This window comes from Epinephelus moara, chromosome 20 (assembly GCF_006386435.1).
Source record: "Epinephelus moara isolate mb chromosome 20, YSFRI_EMoa_1.0, whole genome shotgun sequence".
NCBI lineage: Eukaryota > Metazoa > Chordata > Actinopteri > Perciformes > Serranidae > Epinephelus > Epinephelus moara.
The window spans coordinates 45,487,019-45,500,121 of record NC_065525.1 but is presented as its reverse complement, the minus strand read 5'-3'; the positions used below and the strand labels follow the sequence as shown (position 1 = coordinate 45,500,121).

Genomic DNA, 13,103 nt, shown 5'->3' with positions numbered 1-13,103 from the left:
CTTTTGAGAGTCAAAGAGAATGTATTTGAAAAGAACTGGGAAAAATGGAACATCTATATGAGACGTGACACCAACTGAACAAATGCCAAATGGAACAGTGGACTCAATAGTGGCTCATCTCCAGACAGTTTGTTAGTGTTATTACTATTGTTATTTTAATTTGTACCTTGTTTACTGTATTGTTTTGTCTATATGCATGTGAAAACTTAATAAAAATTTATGTTATAAAAAAAAAAGAAACCGCAGACACAACCTACCGCTGCACTCTTGAAAGCTGGATCAAAAAAAGCACAATAGTAGGACCCAGTGTCCGACCTTGCACTTCCAGGCGGTTAAAGACGTGTGTACGGCCCGTAAATAGTTCAAGAGGTTTTGGAGCGGTGACATCAGATCAAAAACTGTCACAACAGCCCCCCTCTCCCCTAAGCAACCCTGCATTTCCAGTCGCAGAGACAAAATGACTCAAATGTTGGAGAAATGCAAGAGGAAGAGTTGGTAAACACAAAGATGCTGCGTTGGTCATGTGGGCACAATGCACGATAAAATAAAGTTAAATGTAAACACTGTCAGAAAACCACACAGTCTATTGCAGCCTCCACAGAAGTGTTTAGTGGTGTGTGTGTTTATGTGAGGCGAGTGAGGAGCGAGTAACAGTTTGTCTGCGCTCAGGACGAGCAGGCGAGCTGGACGTCAGGGAGCAGGGAACCATGAATGTAACAGTGAATGTTGAGTGTGAGCTACAGTTTGTCAGAGCCACCAGATCAGGACCAAATTTGCATTCCCTAGGATACTGTACCTTACTCTGCCTCTGATTGGCTTAGCCTGACACTCGTACCCTAACCCTAATCAATCTCGCTGCTCTTGCCTAAACCTAACCAATTGAACTGACTGACTGACCAGGAGGAAGTGTACACTTATATATCCTTCCCCCTTCTCAGTATTCATGTCTCATTTAAAAAGGAACTTGTCAGCCAAAATCATTTTACTATTTTTACCAGCACCGTTAATACAGATAAATAAACAACAGTGTTAGATATTAAATATACAAACCCCATCTCAACCAGGCCCAATTAAATAAACAAATGAACCCATCAGCATCACCCCTCGTCATCTGCACACCTCCTACATATACTGTTTCTGTACATCTCCTTTAACTCCTCATCTCACCCATACATCCACCCCACACACTGAAATACAACTTCTCAAGGTTGTACAAACACAATTTGTTTAGATTTGATTTTTCTCCTTTCAATATAAAACAGTATAATTCATAAACCAAATGTATTGTTTGCATCTGAAATAGTTTTGCCTCCAAATGAAAAAGAATCAAATGATTCAAACTTCCATTTAGTAGATGTCCCAAAGTAATACTGTGTGAACTTGGGTTTGAATTTGTTTTCCACATCAGAAATGCGTCATTGATCCTCGATCATTATTGCTGCAACTGGGCTCTAAATACTGAGTTAGTGTGTTTCTCTTCGGGCCCTCTGAAGTTCAGACAGTGGTTAGATTGAAGAGGGTTAAACTGTGGTTTGTCAGTTCATAGCATGTTCAGCTGATATTTGAACAGAGCTAACCCTCCCACTGACCTTCTGTTTCTATTGTGAAGTTTGAAGAAGAGCTGAAGGTATTTCCAGCTTGTTGGAGGCATTATCGTGCACTTGACAGTTAAACAGGAACCATTCCTGTTCAAGTCTGCACACGTTTTGATGCTAAGCTTCCAGCTTCTTTTACCAATGACTGCTAATTTCTTCTGTTCTTATTCAGCTGTTGCTCAGAGGGATCTGTGTCTCTGTCATTTATCAGTATAGTTAAACCATTGTACAGCATTTTGTTCTTCACACACAAAACAAACCCTTCATGCTAAATAAGATCTCTTTGTAAACAGAACTTTCCACAACCTAAAAGCATCAGAGACCATTCAGACATACAGAGGAGTCGTCTCACACGTCTGATTGGACCAAATCAACAGGAGATGACAAACAGCAGGAACACAGGATAAATTACAACAGACACATAATGTACAATAAAATCCTTCAACACTTGGAGATCAAGTTTAACCTGCTATTAAAATACACAGAAACTTTAAAGTAGTGCGGCGAAGCATATCAGCTTTTCAGTGGGAGAGGGAAAGCATATTAATTGTGTAGCCCACTTACTAAGGGTGATAACTTTCTAATACAACAAATAATAACCCTGGCATTTCCTCAAGGCACTGCATGTGATAAGAAAAGTATTCGGTGGAGCGACTTTATTAATGCAGCAACAATCTACCTTTGCAAGGACATGGTGCTGCGACAGACAGTCGAGACAGAGGGGCTCAGAGCAATGATTTAAACACTGGGTTCATTGTACGTCTTACCAGGTTGAAAGTGATTCATAATATAATGTGAATTAATATCAGGGTTATTTCTTATGCAACAGAAAATTTGAGAAATTCTCTTTGAATACTTAAATACTTTGAGTGTGTTTATAGTGGCTTATTTTACTGTCAACAGTACGTAAAATATAAAAGCCTTTTAATATCAACATATAATACCAATATCATGTGTGTACTGAACTTTGATTTCTGTTTCACAACAATCTAAAAATACTTTGTTTTAAAAATAAAGCAGTGTTAAAGTGGTGAGCATATCTAGTCATTTTTAAGTTCTGTTTTTACAATTTGGCAGTTTAGGCACACACAAAAAAGTTTACATCCTGCAACGGTTTCATGCACTTGGATTCCTTCACATATTGCATCTTTTTCTGAGGCCAAGCAACTGAAGCTTTTAGTACGTACATGATGACACTGAAATTAAAATGTTTTTATATTTATGCACTCCTGACAGAAGAATCAGCCACTACGCACACCCATGAAAAAATATATACATTTAAAAATACCGTGATACGCCATGGAACAGCCAACACTGCAAGATATACCCAGTAATTTACATTACAAACCACCTACAATTATAGTTTACAGTCAAACATTTTGATACACTGTAGGCTCAATTTTTGATAATCAAAAATCTGAGAAACATAGTTTTTGTAGGACAGTCTGAAGATGCTCTGTAGCAAGTTTGGTGTCAATTGAGCAAAAATTGTGGGAGGAGACAGGTTTAAGAAGTTTTACAGTTTTTGAAAAAACAGAGTGATGAACTTCATAATTTTTAATAGGTTTAAATGTACAAAAGTTTCTTCAGTATTGGGGCTACAGTTTGATGAAAGTGTGAAGTTGTAGCACCATGAGTAGACATGGGGCGTTTAAAGTAGCGCCAGGCCACATACACATGCTGTTATGTTGTGATCAGAATCAATCAGACGAGACGTGTGCTGCTGGGCAGTGCCTCTGTGTGAACTATGTTCAGCAAACCAGCCAGCAAGAAGCAAAAAACTTTGCAAAGTTTCTTCCAAACAAACCGTGTAAGCTGAGTAATGCTGTTGCATGTAGATAATGTTAGCTAAGTGATGACTAATTAATAGATGCCAATATATCAAGTTTAGCTGGTTAACAAGAACACTAATGTTATTGTTACCTATGTTAAATCGCTTGCTAGCTATTTTCATGCTAGGAATAAACCCACTCCTCCTTAATAAGAACTTGTGCTCACTATTGCTTTGCACATATTAGTTTAATCTTAATTGCCACAATAGAAAGAGCAGGGTCAGGGAGGAGACAGTGGACCAGAGGCCAGCAAGGATGATCATGCAGGGTCCTCACAGGTGAGGAGAGATTATAACTGGCTGAGAGAAAATATCTAGAGCACAAAAGTGACTTTGCGATTAATTTCCACAGCTATGTCACCACTACTATTCCCAATCCTATTATAAATTTTGCTTTGCACATTTATTATCTATATTATTGCAATAGATAGAAGAGGGACAGGGAGAAACCAGGCAGGTATCAGGACAGGGACCTGACAGCAGCACCACTTATCAGCCCAAGGCTTCACAGGTAAAGAGAAATTATAACTGGTTAAGGAAATGTCTACAGGATAAGAGTGACTCTAAGATTAATTTTCACAGCTATTTCAGAACTACTCTTATTTATACTCTAAAATGTTTTTGTCTGTATTGCAATAGCAATACTACTGAATTATTTGTGTTTTTTAACACGATGTGAACGGATTGATTCCTCACCCCTTTATCCACCGATGCTCTGATGCTCAGCGTTCTGCTGCCGGTCTCTCCCCTCACCATGGCTGTTCTCAGCTACAAGTGCAAATAATACAAAGTTAAATCAGTTGTGTTCCTCTCAAATCAATTTGTGAAGGCTTTCATTCCTACTGTAATTCCTGAGTTTGAAATCGTAGTTACCCTCTCATCTGTATCCTCCCACTCCACCTCTGACAGATCCACACTGTTGTAGTTTGGCTTCGGCTTCAGTTTCTTTCCATCTTTATACTGTAGGACAGAGGACACACTGTTACTGTGTGTGTGTGTGTGTGTGTGTGTGTGTGTGTGTGTGTGAGTAGTGAAATACTGTATAACCGTGCTCATAAATACTTAATACCTTCTCCCCTTAATGTACCCTTCAGGACATCTGCTACACTGTAATGGTACATCTCTTTCTTTAAATAGAGATCTAGTCAATCAGAGCTGCTGCTGCTGCTGCTCTTGAGTTAAATCTGTCGTCTGCATTCATGTTGAACTCACCAGAGGTCGAAGGTCAGGGTGAGCCAGGATGTAACCGTTGTTGGTGATGAGGAAGGCGTAGCCGTGAGCTCCCAGCTGTGGAGGAAGGTGAGGAAGAAACACATGGAGAGGAAGCTCGAGGAATTTTGACATTTACAGCTTTTATTGTGAAAAGCAAGACCAACTTCCCGACACATCTCAGCCAAGCTCACCATGTATCTGGGTGCCAGCTTCATCACCTCCATCAGTGGGACGTCAGAGCCTACCACACCCAGCAGGATCCCATGGGACAGCTGGAGAGACAGGCAGCAGGGTCACTTTAATACCACAGAGTTTTAGACATCTGGAGGAATCTCCCCTCTGATCAACTGTTTTAATACAACAACACTGTTGTAATGTGAAACACAAACAGTAGACAGAGTTGACACTGACCGTTTCCTTCTTCTTGCTGAACACTGGCATGGCCACCGAGGTCATCAGCAGGAGACTCTGAGCTTTGGTGGTGAAGAGCTGAGACAAAGCAAAACAATCGACACACAGTGAGTTTTCTATTTCTTTAAGAACACACACTCTGAAACATGACTGATGGACTGGGGAGACAGATTTTAAGGCTGCTGTCAGCCCTAGAGTGGTCTCCTCTGGTCTGAATCAGGGACTCATGTTGTTCCAAAGTTGTATAATTGCCTAGAGTTGGTTGGTGTTCTCACGGCAGCATTTACAAGAGGACCAGATCAAATGCCTTGTGTGAGAAAGCTGCTCTTGATTGGTCAGAATTTCCATGTGGGAAAAATCCAGGAAGTAAAGCAAACGTTGAAGAAGAGTACACTTGCAAGATAAATGTGACACTTTCTAATGTCACAATGGAGGGACAACTACGCAGGTTGATTTTAGCGCTGCTCATCGTGGACTATATTGCTGTCATTGTTCATTTTAGTCAAACCATACAGTTTGAAAACGAGGCGCGGCTCCAACTAGAAAACAATGTTTTGATGCATTGGATGTGCTGAATGTGCATATTAAGGCAGTACAGGAGGAGGTGCACATTAATAATCCTCCAGGACTGTAACATGCTCATGTTTAACCCAAACAATGTGTCATGTGACTGCAGTTGCTTCACATCCAGGTCGGAACACCTTCTCACCACAAACCAACCGCACCAGAGTTCCTTTGGAACCGGACTGAGACCACCTCTTCAAGAAGGTCTCAGTCCGGTTGTTCTGGTGTGTTCACACCTGCACAAATGAACCGCACTGAGGGGACAAACGCACCTGAGTTTGACTGAACCGAACCAAACCGGGCAGGTGTGAAAGCAGCCTGAAGACATTTAAAATGGTGACTGACACCATGTTCAACCAGCGTCTGTGTGGTTTGATAAAACGATGACAATCTTACAGTCTTTTCTTTGAATTTTCTATACAGAGTTTATTCTTGGTCACCTACACACAATTTATACACAGCTTTGTTGTCAGTGTTGTCAGCAGAAGCAATCAAATGAAAAGCTGTTTGTGTTGGGATCCTGTGACATCACCCTGTTATAATAACAACCTGCTCGCTGTACATCATCCCTTACATATAATATAACATGTTCATTGTGACATTACATGCAGCTAGTGCAGCTCTGAGGTTGAACTCCAGGTGGTGATGTGGGACTACTGCAGTACTGTGTGCATGTTAAAGCACCCTGGTGGTAAAAGTACTACAATCACTATAATGTGAACCAGTGGTTCTCAACATGAGGGTCAGGACACTCTGGGAGGTCATTAAATAACTCAGAGGGAGTCTTTCATATATGTTGATATATTAATGTCTAACATGTCAAACATATACCATGTAACTTTTATGTGTACTGAAATCGTCTTCTTCTACATATTAAATCCTGCAGGATGAAGAACTGTTCATCTAAAACTACAACTTCTTCTTCTTTACCTCCTTGGTGTTGGGAAGCTGTCGGAGCGATGGAGGAAAACGCCCAGAGGATCATGGGAGAATGAGTCCAAACACAGGGAGGAAGCAGACAGATGAAGGTGAAGTGATGATGATGATGATGATGATGATGACTGTACAGTATGCTCACTTAAAGGAGTAGTTCACCCCAAAATGACAATGTAGAAAGAAAGGTTTCATGATTTCATGTCTGATACACTTAGAAAATAATGAGCCGCTACTTTAAGCTCTCTGATTGGCCGGCTCTGGCTCACCACAGAGTCCATGTAAGCTTCCGTCCAAATGATGTCATGGTCATGGTTGATGACCATTGGCCGACTGAGCACGTGCAGGTACTCCATGACGTTCTCCTGCACGTCGGCCAGCGTGGAGATGTGTGTGTAGTAACCTGAGAGAACACACACACAGAAACATGCAGTTTATAGAGAGAGAGAGACACACACACACGCGCGAACACACACACGCAAACACGCACACACACAGTCAAGTGCACACACCTTTGTTGTTGCAGGCGATCCACTTGGTGTTCTGAGCGAAGGTCATCTCTCTGCCGATCAGGTAGGTGAAGACTCGCACCTGAACAGAGAAACAGTTTGTTAACCCTTTGTTGTACTGGATTCCTCATCTACAGAGTTACTGTCGTGTTTCAGTCACTGTGGGCGTCCATCAGTCGGCCTTCTCTCCAATATAATGGGACTAGTTGGCACTCGGCTTGTGGTGCACTAAGCACGAAAAAAGAATACATTAAAAAAACTCAACATAAACGTCTCTTTCCAGAAATCATAACCCGGTTCATGCAGGAACTATTTTCTTTAAACTAAACTACACCCGCCGACCAAATCACTACACAGAAGGAAGCCGGCACCTGCTGCTAGCTCACATAACACCACCGAGCTAGCTAACGTTACAGCTCAGCCGAGGAGGACGCCATTAATGTTTACATGTCGCACTGTCACAAGCACGAGTCTCTTGTCCATGATTGGATGCACGCTCCCTTCTGTGTGGTGATACGGGTGAAGTTTGGTAGAAAGAAAACAGCACGTTCATGATACTGCTCACAAGAAATAAAGGCCTGTGTCTGATATCTATTCAGATAAAGGCCTGGTACCCTCTGCAGTTGGCCCCAGCTATAAATGTGCACACAGACACACATGCTGGTGCTAAACATGCCCAGTCTCATGAGCTCATGTCACTGGTGAAAGGGAGCTGATTTTGCAGAGAAATCCCAGTTAATGTGCGGAGAGATCGTCTCTTCTCTCTGACCCCCAGTGCTCGTCCTCACCCTGCGCTCAGGCCAGTTGAACTCCTCAAAGACAGACTCAAAGTCCTCCATGGCTCCGTCTGTGATCAGCATGATGGCCTGGTTACACATGCTGCCCTGACCGTTCACCCTCGCCTGCACACACACACACACACACACACACACACACACACACACACACACAGACACAATATAAGAACTTACAGGTGTCACAGTGACTGTGAAGTGACCTGTCTGCATCACATTCAACTCTGGATTTGAGTTCGGCAGGCAAAGCAGGGCCAAAAAAAAGTTTCTCTGAATGTCAACTGGTTTTAGAAACTGCATATTTGAATGTGTATATACACACACATCACATCCTCTAAGGCTAAATGCTTTCTAACTTCCTGTAGGAGACCACAGCAACAACATGTTAATATTTAACAATACAAAAATAATCTGAGAGCTTTTAAGTTTTGTTTTGTTAAATGAAGAGCTTCATTTCTTCTTGCTCCTGTGATCATCATGGGACACAAACCTCATTTAGGATTTTGAAGGATTCCTTCATGGCGTTCTTGATCTTCGCTTCACCTTTAACGTGCAGCTCTTCCACCAGCAGCTTAAAGTGCTGAGAGACACAGAGATAAATAAAATAAGGTAAGGTAAGGTAAGGTAAGGTAAGGTAAGGAAAGGTAAGGAAAGGAAAGGTAAGGAAAGGTAAGGTAAGGTAAGATAAGATAAGATCAGATCAGTAGAGCGTAAGGTAAAGCTTTATTTATGCTGCAGGAAATTGTTGTTTTAGATTTTTTTTTGTCTTAATTTCAATACGAAGAAGGAAAGAGTGAAACTATAAAAAATAAAAAATACAATATATTGCAATAATGTTGGTATTTTTACACGAGTAGAGAATCTGAATCCTTGTAGCTCTGAGATCAGACTGCAGAGCACTGGACAGAGGAAGACCTGCTGCGGCTTGACATGTCAAGAAGTAGGCTAATAGGTTGACCTGAAAATAGCGTTGAGGGGCATTCCTCTGTGTGGTGTGTGTGTGTGTGTGCGTGTGTGTGTGTGTGTGTGTGTGTGTTGGCCGCTAAGACGCTTCATCAGCTCTTTAAGCCTCCATGAAGCAGATAATGGTCTTACCTCTCTGTTGTCCAAGTCGGCCTGGACCAGAGTTCCTTTGAAGCACGGCTCCACGTACCGAACGTAGTCAGTGTACTGCAAACAGGAGGACACAGGTTCAAATCCGCACACCAGTAACAGCAGCCTCCCGAAGGATGTAAGGAAACTAAGTACATTTACTCAAGTACTGTACTTAAAGGTCCAGTGTGTAGGATTTAGGGGGATATACTGGAATATAGTATAGTAAGTATGGTTTCCTGCTTGGCTTTTAATGTTTAACTGCTTTATTCAGTGTTTTAACCAGTTTTAATGACCAGTTCTGTTTGTTTAGGAGAGGAGGAGAGACCTCTGTGGATAATTCAGCTCCCGCTAAAAACCTCCTCAACAATCAACACTGAAAGAATCAGAGCCAGGAGAAGTTTCAGCTGGTTGCAATCTGCAATCCTCACCGCTAGACGCCACTAAATCCCCTTAAATCTTACATGCTGAACCCTTGAGTACAAACCTGGAGTATTTGTATTTTACCTCCAACGCTCCTTTAAATTCTACACACTGAATTTATCTGAGAGCATTAGTTACTTTGCAGATGAAGATTTTTACACAGAAAACATACAAAGGTTTATAAAATATGATGTTATGTAATAAATTAATTTAACCAGCAGTTTATACAAGTACAGCTGAAAAATAATGTGACACCATTACATTAACATTTCATGGTTTCAGCTTCACAAACTTTTCCTCTGAATGATGTTAATAACTGTAATGTGTTAGTGATAATGTTGAGAAGGTGTCACTTTGGGCTCTGGGTCATTGTGACGAACATTTCTCACTGTTTTCACTAATCAGTCGATTAATGGAGGAAATAATTAGCAGATTGATCCATGATGAAAATAATCATTAGTTAATGGTTCATAATCAGCTCCACCTGAACCAACCACAACAGTACAATCCTGATTTCACAGTAATTATCTGATGATATGTGGGATGAACAGATTGTTTTTGTTGCTATTGATTCCCTCTGTCGTGCCAGGGGAAAAAGAAATCTACATTTTAAAAAATGACTGAAGTGTTTTAGAGTCATTCGTCTTTAAATGAGCACAAATTCAATCAAACACATTTATTTAACACGTTTTATAAAACTTTCTTTCACAAGAAAAAAAAACTGCTTTGAAAGCCTTCTAACGATATAATATCTCATACTTCCTGCTCTAATATCTATATTATTATTATGTTGCCGTGAAAACGTCAAATTTCTCTTTCAGACAACTGTATTCATTCAAGATTCTCATCAAAAATAAATTTTACAAGATTGCATTTGAACATATCACGAGATGGTTATAATTTACCTTCACCTAATACTCATTTTTACTGAATAGGGCTTGAACACATCATCAGTGCAACCTCTGTTAGCACTTAGTTTTGGCCACTGGCTTATAACAGCTAACGCTATAAATATACATATATATATAAATGACAGTAGTAGAGTCACAGGGGACTTTTTTCTCATTACATGCTTTTGCTGCAGGAACATTTTCAATGCAGGACTTTTATTTGTAGCTGAGTATTTTTACAGTATCTGAGTACTTCCTCTACCACTGCTGTAATGTCAGACATGTGTTCATGTGTTTGGTTGTTGAAATGTGTGTGTGTGTGCGAGTCTGTTTGTGTGTTTGTCTCACAGCAATGACGTTGACGAAGTCATTCTCTCCCAGTGTGTCCAGGATGGTGTTGATGGTGTGTTTGGCGATGGTCATCTTCAGCCCCTTCATGCTGCCGCTGATGTCCACCATGATGATGATGTCTTTGGGAGACGTGGCTGCCTGGATGTACCTGAACACAACATGACAACAGACCCACTATCCATTCATTTCAATGTTTGTGACGTCCTCTTGTTACACGCTTTATTGCACTATCAAACACAGTGACTGATCAGATTTGACAGTATATTGTCTGAAAGGTGTTATATAAATGATATATCATTATTATTATTATTATTATTATTATAATCTCTATAAACTCCACATTATTGATAGAAACAAATAAAATGTGTCACTCAGAGTTACAGGCAGCAGCTTTTCCAGCTCAGCTGCAGTAATGCGGCGTGACGTGGCGTTCGGGGACATATGCAGCTCTCTGGTATTATTTAGAAATGCATGAACAGTCGCATATGGTGCCATGTGGGCAGCAGTGACCCGGCTAAGGAAGGAGCTTATCGTCTTTTCCAGAGGATCAAGACTCTGGCTGGCCGCTGCTCAGCCGACACACAGCCAGCAGAACGAGCGCCTCAGACTGAAGCTCAGTGTCACACAGGCAGTTTCTCTTTTTATGTATTAATAATCATTTCTGTTGTTACATGGCCGTCAGTTTTGAGCTTTGCTTTTTAGCCTAACAGACACAAAACAACAAACACACTGTATCTAAGAATTAAACATCAGTTTCAGTTTTTACTGTCAGAGGTGTTGACTCAGCTTGATGGTCATTTTGGAGGTTTTACTTTGTCATTTCTGGTTTATAAAATATCAGGTTAAACGTCTTTCGGTTGGTGTTTGTGAGGATTTAACTTCCTGTTCCTTCTTTCAAATCATTTTACTGAGTTTGACTTCAGGATTTTAGACACTTTTCTTCTTCATGCTATATAAGTTTGCAGCATTTGGGACTGTCATTTGTTCCAATAAACATCTGTCTATTTTAACATGTGACAGATCAACGAACAGGACAGCAGATATTGTATTTTAAAGTTTTTTTTAAACTTTATGAAGTCCTGGTGTTGTGAGTTTCGAGACACAGGCTGAAGATATGTTGTAATATTTATAAACTTCTTTTTAAAAAAAACCTACAAAACAGGCAAAATTCAAAGTATGATGTCGTTAATGTTTCTGGACTTTATGCTTCTGTTTCCAAGCTGCTGGCGTGCTGACACCTTTACTGACAGACTAAAGTGATCTGCCTCAGTGTTTACAGCAGAGCAGATTATTATTGAATATTATTTATATCTGTAAACAAACTGAGTTCAGTGTGTTCATTCAAACACAATGTCTGAGCTCCACCAGCTGTATTTAAAACCAGCAGAGAACGTCATCTGTTGTTTTAAATAATGCGTGTTTAAGTAGTGGGATCGAAATTTTTAACCGGGCGTTTTGAAAATGTGATTCAAGTTTCATCTTTATGTTTATTCGTCATGCTAGCAGGTCTGTGAGGCTGTACTTTTGTACAACTGTGCTTTGAGCTGAATGCTAACACTAGCATACTAAAATGTTCACAGTGAGAAAGCTAACATGCTGAAGATTAGCAGGGATAATATTTACCATGTTCAGAGTGAGTATTAGCATGCTAACATGGATGTCACCAGTTCTGCAGATATTTGGTCATAAACCAAAATATTGGGCACATTAAAAATGCTGACCTGATGATGGCGCTAGATGAAAAGTCAGAATCACCAATGTTGTTACCATTCATCCTGAATGTAACATTAATATGTGAAGCACATTTCATCACATTCAGTCCAATAAATGTTGAGATAGTTCCTTTAAAACATCAAATGTGAACCTTGTCATTGTCTGGTTTTTATGTGAGAAGATGTTGGTGGACTGAACTCACCAGTTCCTGTTCCTGCAGTCGAAAGCTGCCACACCGTTGGAGTCTGGAGTCCATTTAATACCTGACAGAGACACATGGAGTCAGTTCAGATCGACCTCTCAGATACTGCTGATATCACTGTCTGCAGTTAACATGGAAACACTCAGAGATACAACAAACTACCAAACTGTCAGCAGATTATGTAGGCTGTATAAAGACACCATCACACATGCATGAATTAACACTGGCAAACATTCACCTGTGTTCACTAACATTCACTGTCACAAAGGGTGGAGGCAGAGCATCTTTGGTGAACTCTGACCAGCAAAGTCTCAGCTGCAACCAGTATCTAAGAGGTATGTGTGGGACGATAGGGATGCACTGATTCATCAGCCCAACATTGGTATTAGCCAATATTCGCCTTGTTGATGGGGGCGGCTGATGTTTTTCTGTGGGTTTCCTCCAGGTGCTCCGACATGTTCTCCCTGTGTCAGTATGGGTTTCCTCCAGGTGCTCCGACATGTTCTCCCCGTGTCAGCGTGGGTTTCCTCCAGGTGCTCTAACATGTTCTCCCCGTGTCAGCGTGGGTTTCCTCCAGGTGCTC

At 40.8% G+C, this 13,103-nt stretch overlaps 1 protein-coding gene across 1 annotated transcript in view; it reads right to left on the bottom strand.

The window, feature by feature from the left end:
• The window catches only part of LOC126407356 (voltage-dependent calcium channel subunit alpha-2/delta-4-like), a gene marked incomplete at its 5' end in the record, with an annotated part of 135,442 nt that overhangs the window by 57,715 nt on the left and 64,624 nt on the right, over positions 1 to 13,103 (bottom strand). The window contains 13 exons of the mRNA XM_050072155.1: positions 4,123 to 4,194; positions 4,300 to 4,386; positions 4,639 to 4,713; positions 4,830 to 4,910; positions 5,050 to 5,127; positions 6,544 to 6,561; positions 6,816 to 6,949; positions 7,059 to 7,137; positions 7,844 to 7,957; positions 8,340 to 8,429; positions 8,945 to 9,019; positions 10,603 to 10,753; positions 12,521 to 12,581. Of these exons, the coding sequence (XP_049928112.1) occupies positions 4,123 to 4,194; positions 4,300 to 4,386; positions 4,639 to 4,713; positions 4,830 to 4,910; positions 5,050 to 5,127; positions 6,544 to 6,561; positions 6,816 to 6,949; positions 7,059 to 7,137; positions 7,844 to 7,957; positions 8,340 to 8,429; positions 8,945 to 9,019; positions 10,603 to 10,753; positions 12,521 to 12,581 (1,115 nt within the window). The remainder of the gene's footprint in view (positions 1 to 4,122; positions 4,195 to 4,299; positions 4,387 to 4,638; positions 4,714 to 4,829; positions 4,911 to 5,049; positions 5,128 to 6,543; positions 6,562 to 6,815; positions 6,950 to 7,058; positions 7,138 to 7,843; positions 7,958 to 8,339; positions 8,430 to 8,944; positions 9,020 to 10,602; positions 10,754 to 12,520; positions 12,582 to 13,103) is intronic.